The 17,541-nt window shown below is 47.2% G+C and overlaps 6 protein-coding genes across 6 annotated transcripts; 3 read left to right on the top strand and 3 right to left on the bottom strand.

Annotated features, from left to right (window-relative positions):
• Nucleotides 1-34: 34 nt before the first annotated feature.
• rad18 (E3 ubiquitin-protein ligase RAD18) lies at nucleotides 35-1,365 on the bottom strand (the record flags this gene model as incomplete). Its single annotated transcript, XM_056646303.1, has 3 exons — nucleotides 35-581; nucleotides 640-766; nucleotides 819-1,365. 3 exons carry the CDS (start codon nucleotides 1,363-1,365, stop codon nucleotides 35-37), a joined length of 1,221 nt encoding a protein of 406 aa, XP_056499744.1.
• A 192-nt stretch (nucleotides 1,366-1,557) lies between these two features.
• On the top strand, nucleotides 1,558-3,291 carry N7469_007386 (uncharacterized protein; the record flags this gene model as incomplete). The annotated part of the gene is made up of 9 exons (XM_056646304.1): nucleotides 1,558-1,608; nucleotides 1,667-1,722; nucleotides 1,784-2,025; nucleotides 2,082-2,260; nucleotides 2,316-2,582; nucleotides 2,640-2,658; nucleotides 2,710-2,853; nucleotides 2,907-3,089; nucleotides 3,149-3,291. 9 exons carry the CDS (start codon nucleotides 1,558-1,560, stop codon nucleotides 3,289-3,291), a joined length of 1,284 nt encoding a protein of 427 aa, XP_056499745.1.
• Nucleotides 3,292-3,764: 473 nt separating this feature from the next.
• N7469_007387 (glycoside hydrolase family 125 protein) lies at nucleotides 3,765-5,504 on the top strand (the record flags this gene model as incomplete). The annotated part of the gene is made up of 3 exons (XM_056646305.1): nucleotides 3,765-3,892; nucleotides 3,964-5,174; nucleotides 5,236-5,504. The coding sequence occupies 3 exons, from the start codon at nucleotides 3,765-3,767 to the stop codon at nucleotides 5,502-5,504; spliced, it is 1,608 nt and encodes a 535-aa protein (XP_056499746.1).
• Nucleotides 5,505-10,972: 5,468 nt separating this feature from the next.
• On the bottom strand, nucleotides 10,973-11,964 carry N7469_007388 (putative phosphorylase; the record flags this gene model as incomplete). Its single annotated transcript, XM_056646306.1, has 2 exons — nucleotides 10,973-11,791; nucleotides 11,848-11,964. 2 exons carry the CDS (start codon nucleotides 11,962-11,964, stop codon nucleotides 10,973-10,975), a joined length of 936 nt encoding a protein of 311 aa, XP_056499747.1.
• A 1,258-nt stretch (nucleotides 11,965-13,222) lies between these two features.
• On the top strand, nucleotides 13,223-15,209 carry N7469_007389 (uncharacterized protein; the record flags this gene model as incomplete). The annotated part of the gene is made up of 5 exons (XM_056646307.1): nucleotides 13,223-13,556; nucleotides 13,609-13,652; nucleotides 13,729-13,814; nucleotides 13,872-14,065; nucleotides 14,119-15,209. 5 exons carry the CDS (start codon nucleotides 13,223-13,225, stop codon nucleotides 15,207-15,209), a joined length of 1,749 nt encoding a protein of 582 aa, XP_056499748.1.
• A 121-nt stretch (nucleotides 15,210-15,330) lies between these two features.
• Nucleotides 15,331-17,528, bottom strand: N7469_007390 (flavin-containing monooxygenase; the record flags this gene model as incomplete). The annotated part of the gene is made up of 5 exons (XM_056646308.1): nucleotides 15,331-16,167; nucleotides 16,236-16,570; nucleotides 16,620-16,768; nucleotides 16,827-17,086; nucleotides 17,151-17,528. The coding sequence occupies 5 exons, from the start codon at nucleotides 17,526-17,528 to the stop codon at nucleotides 15,331-15,333; spliced, it is 1,959 nt and encodes a 652-aa protein (XP_056499749.1).
• Nucleotides 17,529-17,541: the final 13 nt, after the last annotated feature.

Here is a 17,541-nt window from a genome sequence, read left to right on the forward strand (position 1 = left end):
ATCTCCGCTAGCCGAGGAAATTTTGGAAGGCTGCTCAGCGGGATGGATCAAAAGAGCCACGAGGATCCATATTATGATGACTTTCTACGGGTGGACTTTCTGCTGGAACAGCACTGCCCGCCGTGGGATCACGCGTAGATTGTCCAGCTGCATCAGGGATTGTGGACCTCACTTGTGCCTCGCTCTTCTTGCGCGCATTCGCAATAAGACGCTTGAAGTCAGTATCGTGACTTGCAGACCAACCAGCAGCATCAAAGTCTTTGCGCATCACAGTGTTGCTCGTAACAAACTGCGACGACCCTGTGGCGTTTCCACCCTGGGTTCTTTCCCATACATCCAGCTCTTGCAAAAGGGCCCGTTTGGTTTTAGGGATTCTCGAATCACAATTAGCGTTCCATAGATTCATCCATTCGGTGTGTCGCCGTTGCAATAACGGTTTAGGCCCCCATTCAGGAATTCCTAGCTCTCTCAATTTTTTGCGCAGTAAATTATCTTTGAGTAGGGAGTAATTTATAGCGGGGATTCTCTCGGGGGCTTTGCCAGGGGATGCCTGGGCACGAGGTAATTGGGGCTGTAATGAACTTTGAAATAGTCGTATTAGAATCAAGAGCGCCATTCATGCTGGTAGAACAAGCATACCTAAAGGCCGTCGGTCTAGATGGTGGCGTCGGAGCCTTTTCCCCTTGACAAGTATCGAGGTGGGAGAATACTGCATGCGCCTTCATTCTGCGCTGGCAAATTGGACAAGCAACCATCCCGTCATCTGCTAGTATGTGAGATTGGTTGTCGGTAGGCACGAAAAGTCTGGAGAGACTAACCGGGCACATATTCTTCCCCCTCCGCTTCATCTTGACTATCCTCTATGACTTGAATATTTTCTCCAAAGGCTGGTGTAGGTTTCGGCGCGTCGTCGTTGAGCCGTTGGGATCTCGTTCGGGTCCGGCGTGGACTGGCTTGCACTGCTGGAGCCCCCTCTGTCGTGTCCATATGATCTACCTTGCGCTTTTTAGGAGAGGGTTCACGTCCACGATTTTCACGGCCTCCTTTAAGATGCGCGGCCTCTTTCCTTGCGAGGTCAAGAACACTTTGGCGCGCATTTTGGAAAGTCTCGACGAACTCTTGAACGGCCCAGTTACGTCGCAGTTTCAATTCCTGATCCGAAGTTCGACAAACAGGACATTTCCCTTCGGTACTGAGGCATCGGCGAATGCAAAGTGAGCAAAAGGTATGAGAGCAGGAGGTTATGACCGGATTATCGAAGAAGTCCTTGCAGACTTGACACCGAAGAGAAGATTCGAGAGGCGCGAGAAGAGAGAGAGGTGTCTCCAGCCAGTCCGTGGAGTCTGGAACATCAAAAGACTCCATCGAGATGACAGTGAAGATCTGCCGGACTGTCCAACAGCGCCGGCTTGAACTATGGAAAGTCGCAGAGAGAACGATGCGTCGCGCAAGGCGGAGTGAGCGCGCCAAGACCCGCTGACTGATACGCGTTAAGTGGTTGTGGCGGCACGCGTCAAGCAACTTGCGGGCTTCAGAGCTTCAGAGCTTCAAGGCACCATGGACTTCAAGATGTATCTTGCAGAAAATGTCCTCAATGAGCGACGCACGGTGAGCCTTTATACCATGGATGACTGTCGAACTTCTGAATACTCATTGTTATCTCTAGGTTACTTATCGCTCTTTGGGCCGCGCCTTGAAGGTGCACTCCAGCAAGGCCAAACAGTACGGTCAACAAATTGTAACCCTCAGTGAAAGAAATCATGAATTGATGTTTACCAACTAGGATGCTCTTTGAATTCCATCACAATGAAAACGCGAAGAAACCCCAGAGTGTGCACGCAACCTACGTCATCTCCGGATTCCAAAGACCGCTAGAGGCTCCCACGACGAACGGCCGTGCAAAGGACGAAGACGAGGTCATGCAGAGCAGTCCCTACCTCCCAAGCTCTATGCCGGGTCGGGATGTGCAATCAAACTCTCCCCGTGTCCTATCCATTATAATTGCCCGGGAGGAGGATCTTGAAGGTACGTTGGGTGATCGATAAATGCACCATCAATTGCTGACTTAAGGACGCAAACAGATGCGAAATCCACCTTCCAATCTATATCTACGATCCATGTGTATAGCGTCCAACCTACTGTGCTACAAGATCTGAATACTTTAACAGACGTCTGTCGGGAAACTGCGACAGCGCACGCACAAGATGACCCTTTGGAGTGTGGCGGGCAATGGGGTATGATCCAGAACCGCAATGTGAAGGTTAGTTTCCTCTACATCGTAGACTTCCTCAGGCTGACAAGTCTTTCTATAAAAGCGGCGCGCTGGAGTACGTCCCCCTCCACCGGCCCCGAAACCCAAGGCCGAATCAACAGTCCCAACCAAGCGGCCACTGCAAAAGGAGGAGGCACCAACAAAGACCGCAAGTAATGCCGAAGAGACGCCTCAGCCGACTTCTGAGAGTGAATCTCAATCATCAACGAAACCTGCCACGAAGACAGCACCACCCAAGCAGAAGGGTAGTCTTTTCAGTTCATTTGCCAAGGCTAAACCTAAGCAAAAGACATCAACACCCGCCCTATCGGTAAGTATTGTCCTCAATGTTATTCAAATTTTAGTTCTATGTATTGACTTTGAATAGACGGAGCCAAGTCAGGATGGTCAGTTACTCCATCAACCCGACAAGTAATACCCCCACTCACATATCACAGTTGTTCTAGACGATGCTTCCGAGGGAGAGCAAGAGGAGCTCTTCCCCAATTCTGGGGAGAAATCGACAGCTCCTACTAACCGCGAAAGTAAGAAGGATCGTGAAGAAAAACTCAAGCAAATGATGGAAGATGAAGATGCCGACGGTATGTTTCCCCACCTTCAGAAACTCAGCTACAAGTCACTCATATAAAAGTAGACGAGGAGATGCCGGATGCCGATGATGAACCCGAACCAGAACGAGAACCAACACCTATTGAACAACCACCGCCCCCCAAACCCGCCGAATTAAAGGAAGAGGTCACTGTACAAGGTGGACGTCGCCGCGGTAAGAGGCAAGTTATGAAGAAGCGGACCGTCAAGGATGAAGAGGGATATCTTGGTAAGTGCAGTTACCATTGTTATGCTCTAGTATTGTTCAGCATGCTTACTCGTCCGCAGTGACCCGTGAAGAGCCCTCTTGGGAGTCATTCTCCGAAGATGAACCGGCCCCGCCTAAGAAGAAGCCCGCCGTGAATGTACCCAAAGGTAAAGGAGCCAAGGCAGGACAAGGTAATATTATGTCGTTCTTCGGCAAAAAGTGATTACATAGGCACGGAGTATCGGAAGTTAGCCATGAATGGAAGTTCGCTCTGCATTGACCCGGTAGAAAAGCAGTAAACATATTCCATACTAATTCTGTACGACACAGTTGTACTTTGTAGTCAACAGGGGAAATTCAATCAAAACCACCGCCGATCGTTTCTCCGCATTTGTGGGGACGCAGTGCAACCATTTCCCCTGGCGATGTCACCTCGCGCCCACAATTTCCCCGAGTGGAGTTGAATTGATGAGATCTGAGCAATGTCCACGGAGAAGGACCATGAAAGATTGCTACAAGTACAGTATTGTAGATACATAGTAGGGGAGATGGTCCGATGCTGGCAATTAAGTCGATGCGGAGGAATGCGTGACCCAGTCTGGTTGGGATCGACACCAAGCTATGCTCCCCTCTTATTTATTCCCAATCCCACCTCCAAGTCAGTCAGATTGATCTTTCTTTCACTCATCCCGCGCCATGACCTTCTCTGCGCTGTTTGTTGGTGCGCTGCTGGCCTCACAGGCCAGTGCGATTCCTGGACGTGACAATAACGCGATTCTGAAACGAGCATGCCCTGATTATGTTTCGTACGCCTCAACACCGCAGTATGTACCCCTCCAAGAGCTAAATTGCAATGATATATGTGTAATAGTTTCCAAGCTGATTGATTTTATAGTGGCCCTTATAGCGAAGGTCCATTGAAGTTGCCCTTTCAACGACCCGCCGAGGCATGTCGTACATTCAGCTCGTCCGCTGTGGAGAAGGTCATTGATGATATGACCTCGCGCCTGGTCGATAAGGACCTTGCCCAATTGTTCCGTAATGCGTTCCCAAATACTCTGGATACGACAATAAAATGGCATGTCAACGGGTCTAGCTCGACCAGTTCAAAGCGACATGTTAGACGGGACGGGGCAGACTGGAGCGGCGCGCAGACTTTCATTGTGACGGGAGATATCAATGCGGAATGGCTGCGCGACTCGACAAATCAACTGACCAATTATCAGAAACTGGCAAGCAGGGACAAGGATCTCTATAACCTTATTCTGGGGGCCATCAATACACAAGCTGAATTTGTTATTCAATCACCTTATTGTAACGCTTTCCAGCCACCATCCATCAGCGGCGTGAAACCCGAGAACAGCACCCAGCAGGATACGGTGCACCCGACATATTCCAAGTCCTTTGTATTCGAATGCAAATATGAACTCGACTCCCTCGCTCACTTCCTGCTGTTGGGAACTGAATTCCACGAGAATACGGGCTCTACCGAGTTTCTAACTGATCGCTGGTTCAAGGCATTAAAGACTCTTCTTCGTACCATCGATGAGCAGTCTCAGCCTACTTTCAACTCCAAGAACCAATTTGTGTCGAACCAATATACTTTCCAACGTGAGACAAATATTGGGACAGAAACCCTCAATCTGCAAGGTGTTGGCAACCCACTCAATGCTGGCACCGGTCTGATTCGCAGTGCATTCCGCCCTAGTGACGATGCCACGATCCTTGGCTTCTTCATTCCACCAAATGCCATGATGGCTGTTCAACTTCAGAAGATCGCGAAGGTGGTTAAGAAGGCCGGTGGTCATGATGATCTTGCGGATGAATTAGAGCAGCGAGGCAAGAAACTTGCTGAGGCCGTTCGTGAACACGGAATCGTGAACCACGGCAAGTATGGCGATGTGTATGCTTTCGAAGTTGACGGATACGGCTCCCGTATTCTCATGGACGATGCTAACATCCCATCTCTGCTTTCTCTGCCATACCTGGGTTTCGTCGACAAGAGCGATAAAGTCTACCAGAATACTCGCAAGATGATCACCGAAAAGGCGGGTAACCCGTACTACCTGGAAGGCCCTGCTTTCCACGGTATTGGTGGTCCTCACAGTAAGTTTCATTTATCATGATTGGCGATTCTGTTGTACTCTGGCTAACATCTATCTCTCAGTTGGCCTTGAGAACGCCTGGCCCATGTCGTTGCTCATGCAGGCTCAGACTTCCGACAACGATACCGAGATTATCGATTCCATAAACCTCGTCCGTGATTCGAGCTTACTTGGTCTTGTGCATGAATCTATTAATGTTACGAACATTAAGATTTATACCCGTCCGTGGTTCTCGTGGGCAAATTCGGTCTTCTCGCAGACTCTCCTGAAAGTCGCCGCTGAACGGCCACATCTGATCTTCGGAGATGATGCAGAGCCTTACGAGATTTAGATATCCGCTCTGCCACTGAAAGCAGAATCTCTGCTTGTTATTAGTATCATTATTAGGAAATATTGTTTCAAGTGAAATTCACTGCACTGGGAGTAATTTTCACCGCGTTGATTAATCCCGAAACCCACTGCATATAGCGAGATTAGTTGTATCTACTAGGATTCAATTAATGGTAATAGGGCTCCCCCCGAAGCCGTGGAGATAAATGATAAGGCACGTGGGATATGATTAGACATATGTAAACATGTATAGGTAGAAATAGTGATAACAATTATACCATAACTATTTCGTTTGTATCCTTATGACTAACCTGGAAAAGGTTCTCAAGGGTTTACTTGAACCCTGACTGAAGGGACCGCATAGCGAGACCAACTTACCTCAAACACAATTAAAAGTGACAAATCCATAGACTAAGGTTTTCACTGCGGAGAGGACGAGGACATATGAAATCTTGCTAATACAGCGACTGCTATGTCTAAAGGTAGGCGGAGAATAATACATAGGGCACCGGCATGCTGGATCCAACCACGCAGAACCGGATTAATGGAATCAACGTCTGGAGCCACGTGGAGTCAAGGCGGAAAAAAGAGCGAAGATAGAGCAAGATGAAAGTAAATATCTTAAAATGGGGTGGGTCGGGGGGACGAATCATGGTGGACACCGATGAGGGCAGATGTCACATTGGAGTTGGGTTCCAGGACTTGACTGGGGGCGGCGAGCCGTAATGAGGTATGAAGATGACTTTCCTGAGAATAAGGAACTCTAGCGGCTGCCTGCGGGCCATTTCCACTACGGAGTATTTGTATACCGATTGTGGGAATGGTCCGCAGGCAGCCACTAGACTTGGCACTGTATGTGTAAGGGTTTTGGGACCTTTGATGAGGCTCAGTAGGTAACTGAGCCTCCAATTTACAATTTGTGAGTTCGATCAATCACACCCTTTGTTTGTGGAGCTTTTGTTGTTCATCAATCCAGAGCCTGCTTGATCCAGCCCTACTCAATTCACGCTCGCTCTACCCAAGGACTCCACATTGACACCGCCATAGTCCCGAGTCTGCCCAGGTGATATAAATACTTTCAAATAGACCTCCCAACTTATGATTGACATGAGAATTCAATCCCCTGTTCTGCAAAAGGGTACACTAAACTCGCGTCCTGTTTGTCTTGCGCCTCTCTAAGTCGATTCTGTCGCCGCTACTTGTCATGTCATTGTCATTCCAATCGATACAGTCCGATACTGTTCAAAGCACTTGCGAGGAACTTCCAGTCATGTCCCCTTCGAACTTGTTCGAGACCCAGCCTTAGACCGATTTCAATGGTCACTCGGTCAATCTTCCAGTGACCGCTACTAGAAGCCAAAGAAGCCCCCAGGGGCACTATATTGTTGCAATGACGCCGAGAAACGAGACTGAATTGAACTCAAACCCTTATCAACTGGAGAACTGCATTAATCCTTTCCAAGCCTCGGAGATTCACTCTTTGAGCTCATACGACAGGGTACCTCAGCGCTGCTTGAGGTCAAATGTTCCTGGTCTACATCACTCTATGGGGGGGACCTGTCGCATCAGCGCTCAGCAGGATGTACTCCAATTCCATGCCACATACGCGAACCTGATGACACCATCCATTCAAATTCAATGCCCGGGTAATGAATTTCCCCTATGAAAGCATCCATGCTTCGACTGACACATTACGTGAAGAAATCCCCGAAAGAAATATTCTCGTTGTCAACCTCGCTCATTCAAGTGCAAATGGCAAGATTGCTCCTACGGCAGACAATTGTCTTCGCTTCCGACCGTGTGGCGGCATATACAGTCAATACATATATCACCCAGCGAGTATAACTGTCCTGAATGTGGAAAAACATTTGGACTTGGTAGAGGGGATAAGCTCGGAAACCATATGAAGGTTGCCCATCCGAAATAATTGCAGAAAATAAGGGCACTCCTCGCAAAGAGTATCCTATGGCATTCCAACCTGTGTTTCATGTGTTCACTCAATTTTTCACTTTGATTTCATTTTTGGTGTTTGACCCCCACTATTTTCCCAATTTCTTTTCCCTTGTTTTTCCCCTTTTGTTTTCTTCCACATTATTTTGTCATTGCCCTTTGAGTCTAAAGAGCAGTTGCATACAACCAATTATGAGACCCGAACGTCTAGACAGCTATAGAGCTCGGGAGCTCGACAAGATACTAGTTCGATGCCTTTTTTCATCAATTTGAAGGAGACCTGTAGTGTGCTCAAATGAAAGTGTGGGTCAACCAATTTTAAGTCTAAATGCGGCCCGCCGTAGCGGGATTGCGGGAAGAACCGAAGCTTTCCACAGTTGGGACTGCCAAGTCGGGTTAGAGCATATCTGGGAAATATCTAAAAAACAAAGTACAACCTCGAGGGGAACTGAAAAAATCCATATTTGGAATGACGTATTAATGAAATTTTCTCGCTGACTCAACTACTGAGTAGGGAAGTAATACGTTGTGCTGAAATTCTAGACTTTGTCTATGCCTGTACTTGGGCGGCCGCATTGCTTCGTCCTAGCAGACTCTGATTTCATCTGAAGCCGGTGGATGCCGCGCCTTTCAATGGTCGAAGCAAGACAAAGTGGCAGTGAATTTACTCAGTGTCGGTCTTGAGTGGAACAAATCGGTTGTGAAAGGTGTGGCTGAGTGAATGAGGCGTCAGGGATTATGCGCCCCAAGGGTTTGTTTGTGACACAAGAGGACCTTGTTTGCCCTGAGAGGGTTAGTGGCTTAGATGTCAGGTCCAAGCACCTGGAAAAGATGAAATGATTCAAAGCTTAGTAGAAGAAAGAACTATCGAGTGGAGGAAAGACGCTTTCCGTCTGATCTAGAGGAGGCCTTTATTTCGCGTTTCACGATGTGTTGTCGCATGGAATGCTCTGCATCGGAGCAAACAGGTGGTTCCGATAAGTTGACGAATCACACAAAAAAAAACTTTCGGAATTTGAAGTGTGGCGTGGCTCACTAGCCCGCCTCGACCTAGCAGTGTGATTCGACTAGAATATAATGTCAATGTACTTAGGTTTTGCTGGAGCAGCGCAGACCAATATGATTTGACCAACACTTTCTCGCTCGACGCGTCTACCCGATGCCTCACCCACAATACCCATCCCCACCAAGAATGGGCTCCTCTCTTTGGGATTGAACTCAATCAGATGAATAGCAATGTTCCCCCTTTTCACGAACAGATCCTCAGGTTCACCCATTGTCTGCTGGCAACACCCCGGGTTTTCTACCCTGACGCAATTGGGGTTTGTATCTCACAATGCCACAATGCCACAGAAGACACCCATACCCTCTCCAATATGTGACACATCCAGGGACAGAAGAAAAAAGTCATGGAGATATCCCAAGATCCGCCTTGGAGCAACTCAGAAGCAAGAGGAATATTGAAGACACAAGATGACATGATGAAATTAATATCCTCGCCCATTCTAGCATCTTGGTGCCTGGGTTGAAGCCTACTTACATAATTAATAAGCAAAAAGGGGAATGCAGACTGAGGAAATACCGCAAGGGCAAGGCTTTTTTTTTTTTCCTTCTTTTTTCGTTTTCTAGAAGCCCCTCTCTTTTGGGTTAGCCTTTGCCCAAAGGGTATCGGGGGTCCAGTGGGTATTTTACTAGCTCATCATCTACTAGTATACCAGACTCTCTCGAGGCTGAGCAGCAGCACTGATTTGGGGTTGATATTCCTCCCAATACTTTCTTGGCAGATTACGGCCTTTTCGGAGCAAAAGATGGTACGCAATGGTCCCTCCACCGAGCCTATACAAAAAGCCTCTTGTTCCCGCCGCAGCGCACTTCAACGTATTCTTCAAGGTCTCTTCAACAAGTTAGCTATACATCCTTATCCCTTCATTTCGTACCTTACTCTAATCATCTTCGCTGCCTTTTAGTTCAACCCTGTCTACAATGCCTCCTATACGCGGTACTACCAATCAGTCATCCGCTTCCCACTCCCATAGTAGAGGGAGTAGCTATCAGCCCACCGGTACCTCGATGGTTACACCAAGCCCAAGTGACAATTCTATCCCCTGGGGGTACAGGCCATGCTCCGGTTCAAACGGGCCCTATATGATGGGTATTGATCAGTTTGGTCTTTTAATGCCGGCCCATCAGTATCCCATGAACCATTTCTTCTCAACAATAGCTGCCCGGCCAGCGGACGGTCAATCGTGCAATGCACACTACCCTAATGGTTCAACTGCTAACCCGTCAATGGGTAGTAGTAACTTAAATGCGGAGCTGGCTCGAACGAATAACCCCGGAGCTCAACTGAGCTTCGATGGTGCCATGGATATGCCATTTCCGGGGCAATACAATGCGGGGATGGCGAGCGGCGGGCGACTTCATGGTCCAGATTCAGCTCTCTCCCCAGGGCAATCTACCCTACCACCCGTATCACCTGCTCCATCAAGTGCATACCAACCTCATTCCCAGGCATCCAGGTAGGATAGAGCCCCGACCATCGAGCCTTGCATTGGCACCTGCGTTATCTCGCCTAACTCGATCTTTCTCTTAGTAGCCAATCGAGTCGCCCTCCTTCTTTGACGTGTCTCTGGAACAGCGCGTGCTACCAAGAATGCCAAAGTGAAACTGCTCTCATGCGGCACCTGCAGGAACAGCATGTATCCCCTGGTCGTTATCCTTGCCCGTTCTCCCACTGCGACAAAAAGTACAACAGACGCTACAATCTCAGAAAGCATCTGAACGAATTTCATTCCATCCACTCTTCTGTTCTCGATACTTATCTCACTACCTTTTCTCCTTGATCTTATTCTGAGATGTCTCAGCTGCATATATAATTGGCGCTTCGGAGTTGGCGGCGGTATACCCTTTTCATTATCATGTTTGCTTATCTACAATGTTAGTAACACGACCGAGATGTTTTTTCCTTTCTCTTCTCTTCTCCTTTACCTTTCTTCTACTCCTCCTCTTTTCTTCTTCTCTTTCCTCCTTGGGTCTGCTGAATTTTTAGATTTGGTCTATGCGTGACGATCTGCTTATTTTGGGTTTCTTTTGCAGAACCAGCTTTGGTGAATGGGCTTTAGAGCAGGCGTTTGATGATTAATGTTCTATATGCCGCAGAATCTCAATCTTGTGGGATACTCGTCTGAGGAACATCTGGGTATCATGCAAATAGAATCCCCTGTAGATCTTGTTCTGCGCCAAACATGTAGATGCTTGAACCGGCATCGATCATTCCCTTGTAGCCCTGGCCCACCGTCTAGATATTTTGAATCCTTCAATCGAAAGTCAAAAAGGCGTAGTGAATCACAGCACGTCATTTCATCTTCTCGCATTTGGTGCTGGTAAATAAGGCCATCGAAATGATAAGAAGAAAGGATTTTTGCTCATTTTGCTGCGGCCTGTATATCGCACAGCCGTCTATAAGTCTATTCGTTAAATCTGCCATCTCTATTTGATACCCTCGTCCCGAAGTTAGGGTCAAACACCCCTAAGACTCCGTCGCGGAATACCCAGACCTGCTAAAACATTCGCGGGGCCAGCTTGCTTCCACTTATCAAGATCACTTTCGCTTTGGACATACACAGACCCCACCATCCCGGGCGCATTGGCGGTTAAACCTTCGTACACTTTCTCTCGACGAGGAATCATCACCATCCATCTCTTAGTGAGAACCAGGTTATGAGGATACGGTGCCTCGTTGATATTCAACGCTTCGGCTGTTTGTTGCAACAGTCGACGGTACGATTCTATGAGCTGATGGCTGGAGTCAATGCGGCCATTAGGGAGATCTCTGAATCTTTCTATAAAGTACACGCACGATGGCACGTCTTTCTCAGGCAGCTCGTCATAGTCGGGGAAGAACTTGAATTCGTCCGAATATGCTTCACTAGATCCTGGGGCTGGGATAACTTGCAGATGTTTATGAGCTCTGCTTGATCCGGCGGTGACTGTGCAGTTAAAGAAAACGTAATGTTCTTTTTCGAGGCCTGATAATAGTGACCACGCGGCTTCCATGTCTTCGGCATCAAGTGGTTCATGTTGGCGACGAAAGGAATCGACTGTCAAAAGAAGGAGCATTGGTCTGAATACTGGGAACTTGTTGATCACTAGCCAGTGGGTATCATTGACTTTGGTAATGCATATGTCTGGATGGTCGAAAGCCAAGTCACTGCCAGGACCGAAGGTCTTAAGTTGTTCATCGGCACCACTGGCATTTTTCTGAGTCAACTGGGCACTTTTGAAAGGATCGCCAGCCTGAGGCTTGTCATTAAGGGACTCGACAACATTGAAGCAAAACTAAGTCTAAACATTAGGACGGCGAAGACGAGTTTCAGGTGGTGGTGGCCACAAACGGTCATGCCATTGTCATTTATAACAACAGGGTGACTAGGCTTAAACTTGATGATGCCTTCGGAGATGAGCCGATCGAACTTAGAGCAGATCTCGTCATAATTTACATCGAGTGGCATTGTAAAAGGTTCGATGTTGGCGGTTTCAAAGGGATGTGCCGTCGAGAATGAGCGGCGGGCGGAAGAACAACAACCCCTCGGGCCCCCACTTCATCATAAAAAATCCCATCATCGCGTCAGCAGAGCCGAAGAAATGCCAGAGAATGGTGGGAAATGAAGCATTCAATTTGTTTTCAGAGATAAACAGGCCACATATTCTCGGGTTTAGTGTATCGAATGTTCTTGAGAAAGAGTCAGCACATTGCAACGTTGCGGAGCCAGAACTATCAGTCCCAATAGAGTATTACGACTGATAGACACGATCTATTCGATTAGCCAAGCTCTACCATTATATTGGGGATGATCAGGGTTTTCCAGCCCAGAGGTCTCGGAAAGCAGCCATACGGCGACTCTGGACTGCCCTCGTCGGACACGAGAATGAAGACCGAAAGACCAAGTCAAGCAGAGCGCAATCTTTATTTAAGACCTGGTCATTTGCGACCATCGGATTGGATTCCCGTCAAACGGTGAAGAGTGAGTGGATGATGCACGACATGATCCACGTGTCGCAATATGAAATTATAAGTTGGTCAAAATTGGCTTGTTGTGCCGTCTTGGACTTCGACAAATAACGCTAGCGCTTATACCGCTGCAAATCTAGCCTTTTTTGCCATGGCCATGGAGGTTCAACCGATGAAATGCTCGGGATTTCCCCGTATTTGCAGCCATCTCATTTTCAACACGAGGAATCGTCTCAGGGTCTTGAGCTCGTATACCGAGTACTCTGTACCTTGTTCTCAAGGAGAATGGCGAGATAGGTCTGCACTATAGTATCGAAATTTCAAGTTGTCGGCATTCATGGGATGTGAATGTGTTCAATACCCCGTTGCTCTATTTTATATGGAATTGATTAGTGTGTGGATAAGGTCTTTCATCATGGAGTGAGTGGTGAGCGGTCAAAGTTGACTGCTGGGTCTGATGCGTATCAGAAGGCTGCCTTAAAGTGAGATGCCAAAGCAGACCAATAAGCTCAGCGCAAAATTGCCTCTCGCTTGTTCAGACGAAATCTGAATCTTACATTCATTCACCTGTGATAGAAAATCCAATATTAGCGTTGGTTTAGGCTTTCCGGGGGAGACTTATCTTTTCTGATCTTCAATTCTCATGGTCTTCTTGCCAAACCCGCTTCTTCTACCACACACTTCCTGGTTCTTTGCTGTCTTTGAAGGCAAAAGGAATCATATCATCTAGCAGTATCCTGCACGTCAAAGTAAGCTTAATGACTGAACTCAAAGATCTACTCAGTCAGGCCGAGACTGGGGATCTGAGGAAATTCTCCAAATTAGAAGCCTCGCTTGTTCAGACAGAGGTCCAGCAACGTCCTAACTCGCGAGCGCAAAATGATATCAACCGTCATGCCCAAGTTACCGATCTAAATGTCAACGAGTTGGATTTTGATTTCAATCTCGATGCGACACATTATCCTCTTCATAATCTCAACTCTCTCCAACAGGTTTTGGATGCAGTGCAATGTCACGAACACTTGAAAAGGAGCGACAATTTCTCGTCTGAAACGGATATTGATTGCTTGCATGTTGACTCGCTCAAGGCAGGTAAGATACCTCGCGCGTTTCTCTGGTGGGGAACTTTTGCTCATATAGACAGAATGGCGAACGTTGGATGATAAAGGAATGGTAGACTTCTTAGAGGTAGGCATTGGCTCCTGCAACTTGGGGTGACAACCTCGGACTAAGGTCATGCCCTTCAAGGAATACGAAGTCTCAGGCTAAGTTCATCAAATTGACCTTCTCTACCGTCGATGATACAAATATAACGAGAAAAACTCCCCGGGGGAGCAGGCTTGCCGTATTGTGAGGACTATTTTGATCGAGCTACAGATAGTTTGTTCATCTGGCTAACCCTCGTAGCTTTGTCCCTCTGGTCCCAGCCGAAGGAACCTCATATGGCGCACGAGCTCGCATAACACAGGAAAATGCCGAGCTTCTCATAAGAAAGCTGCAAATCAATCCGCTCTTTGTATTGAACCTGCTCGGACGTCCAGATTATTGGGCTCCCAAGTCCCATTGGGAAACAGATGTGGATGGAAAGCTGGCAGCATGCGGTATGTCCAAGTTATGCTAGTCTTAATCCAAGATTGTACTAATAAGAAAGCAGGCTTATTCTGTCAACATCCCCGCTGGAACCTTCATTTCCAAGGATCTCCCGTATCTGTTTATTCACGACATGATGTCTCTCGTAACCTAACCACGTACATAATTTCTCATAAACCAGCCGACACTTCGATAAATGCCCTAAGGTCGATTCTCAACATTGCAATTGATACTTCTTCAAAATCGAATATGCCTGCCATCTTCATGGACGCTCCATTTGAAATTCATGTTATCCTGTCCACATTATCTTTGGAATCTTCCAAACACCACGTCAAACGATTTCAGCGCTTTATGTGGACTCAAATCAATAAAGTCAACGATCATCTTGCTGGACTTGAGACCAGCGATCGATCCAGGCTTGGAGACTTGACTAAACAACTTCAAATAGTCTCACAGAACGCGGACTCGCACATCGCAAATGCAGATGTTGCAATATTTACAGCTTCAGCAATCCGCGATGCACACTCACGACTCGCCCCTTGGCTTCCCAGCTCAAGGACTTTTATACAGCGACGTGTCGAGGACTCAATCTCATATGTTATCTCTTCTATGGAAAAGCAAAAGACATGGTTCTTGAATTATAAACAACGGAAAGACAGTACCATGTCTCTGGTCTACAATCTCGTGACACAGCAAGACGCCGCTAACAATATTCAAATCGCACGAAGTATGAAGGAGGACTCAACTTCAATGACATCAATAGCTGTTCTCACAATGGCATTTCTACCTGGGACATTTGTTGCAACGGTCGTCGATGCTGAGATATTTGGGGCGTCCGTTCGAGACAAGCTGTGGCTTATCTGGGTGACTATTACCATTCCTTTAACTGTCGCGGTTATGGTTTCATGGTGGTTATATCAAAGGATGCAAAACTCAAGGAAGATGCTCAAACCGGTGGTGAGTAATGGCGATAATGATACTAGTATGTCTGCAGTCGAAGATAAGAGGAGAGGGTCATTCAGACGACGAAGCGTGTTCAGCAGTTTCTCCTTTGGAAGCAGACTGAGTCGACAACGAACTGTCGTTGGAGAAGAAATACGACAATTTGGAATATATTTAGTCCGTAGTGAGATATTAAGAGATGTAGGACCGTAGTCTTATAAATTTGATTTGAATCTGAAAGTGATGTTCTTATATCATTTGCAATGCTCATGTTTCTGGTATCGAGGTGTCTATAGATGATCTCACGGTGCAACGCATTGATCATTGCATCTAACTAGTTCATCCCGACTTGAGGTGTCTCCAGATATGCCGGGGGTAGAATATTCTCCAAAGCTGCCTTGATTTGTAGTGCAAGAGTCTTTGTGTGCCATCGTTGTAACTGTGTATAGCCACCCATAACCCAAAAGTTGTCCAAGCGCGGATTGCGCTTCCACATTCCCCGGATTTCACCCTCGGCATCGACTCCCCACGTTGCTTCGAATTGAGCTGCGATCTCTCGAGGACCAATTCGTCGGGATCTATCGTCTTCACGGACTGTTTGATCATCTTCGGGATTTCCAGCACCCAAAATTTCGGCTGCAGTGTCGAGAATATTGCCGTCCGCATACCCAGTGCACCAAATGACGGCATCAGCGTCGACAGAACTTCCATCAGAAAATAAAAGTCCCGTTTTCGTGTACGCGACTGGCTCGACGTTAGCCTTGATCGCAACTTTTCCTTCTTCTATCAATTTCGTGCCCTCAATATCCACATAGTGGCCGCCAGCCCGTTCAAGAAGGTTATGCATGAGCGCTTGATCGGAATCGTTGCTATCAAGTACCGGAAATCCAGCTGCCTTCAATGCCCCATAACGATTTGGCTCTCTGGATGCGAAGAATGCAAATAGATTGCGGGAAAGTGCAGCGTCCACCACTGCTGGGAGCAACAGAAACCTTCTGTCAGCCTCTTCAACGCCATAATCATAGAATCCAAGGCTAGTCTTCTCGCATATATACTCCAAAGGCACGATATAAGTCGGCGATCGGACGTTCATTGTTAACTGCAATCCCGTTGCGTGGCAATCCTCTAAAACGTCAAACGCTGTGTTTGCAGAGCCAATCACTACAACAGACTTGAAATTTCATATCGTCAGTCTCGGGTCAATACATCAATAATATCACAGACCGGTCAGAAATTTACCGTGACACCCTTTTGCTTCAGGTCTTTTCCATTTTTAAACTGAGCAGAGTGAATACTAATCCCCTGGTAGTCATACTCCCCCGGTATGCTTGGGATACGAGGCTTCTGCGTGCCAAAACCTGTCGCAACCACAAGCTGTTTGGAAGTAATAGTTCGCCGACCTGCAAGAGTTTCAATCTCGATACGCCATTTTCGCTCTGATAAGTCATACTGGGTATTCTGGATTTTTGCTGATGTGATAAGATTCAGGTTGAATACTTCCACATAGCGTCGAATTTGCGATGCAAGCTCATCTTTTGACAACAAGTGTGGTGTTTGAAACTTTTCCTCATAACCTGAAAGCAACCTTAGTTAGACCTCCAAGGGATAGCAGCAAGAACTAACATAGAAAAGGCATTTCGCAAACGGCTGTAGGGATGTGAAAGCGCAAAGAGTCATAGCGTAGAGCCCAATTATCACCTGGTAATGCATTGCGTTCTGCCATGATACTTTCAATTCCTAATGCCTTCAGACGCGCGGACAGCGTAACGCCTCTAAATAACGGTCATCATTGATTCGTCAATTCGAGGGCTGATTTGGACAGGAACATACGCATTGCCTCCACCAATGATGAACACCTCTGTTTCGAGACTTTCCAAGTTGCGCGTGTCTCTTGCAGGGGTCTGGAGCAGGGACTCATCTTCCGCTTGGATATCCAAGCTCTCAAGCCTGGTGCTTAAAATCCATATTTTCCAAACTATTTCTGGCTTGCCGCTTTCAGCTTCGAGTTCTATTGGTAAAAGCATCATCTTTCCACGGCAGGTCGCTGCTGGGGATTGTGTTCGAAAGATTATTGGGCAATCAATGAATTGCTATTGAGGTGTACTTATCATCAGATTCAATCATTATAGATTAGGAGAGGTCATGATTACTTACAAGGGCTGGCATGATTGGCTCAAACTTGACAGACCCATCGACCGCGAAACCATTCTCTATCAGTCGGTACGAGTTGGTCTGTACCAAAGCTGTAGCTATAACACCAGGAGTACTGAATGTACGCAAGTGATATGTTAAAGCAACTATGTCTTTCCAATACGCCTGACTCGCATAGAAACAGTCTTTAAGTGCGCGTGTATTTCGACTCGCGAGAGCGGCATTGAATTGTTTCAAGACAATATTGGCTTTGCTAGTTGCTTCTTCGTCAGTCATACAAGTCGGGTCTATCAGTCCTGGGGCAAGCGAAGGGAGTGGTTGTTCTCTCATCATCGTTCGCAGATCGGCAAGCGCGGGGTATTCTTCCTTGATTAAGGCCATATTGAACTTGGTA

Source organism: Penicillium citrinum (assembly GCF_028827155.1).
Source record: "Penicillium citrinum strain IBT 23319 chromosome Unknown utg000006l:1.0-3011923.0:1.0-3012962.0, whole genome shotgun sequence".
Classification (NCBI taxonomy): Eukaryota; Fungi; Ascomycota; class Eurotiomycetes; order Eurotiales; family Aspergillaceae; genus Penicillium; species Penicillium citrinum.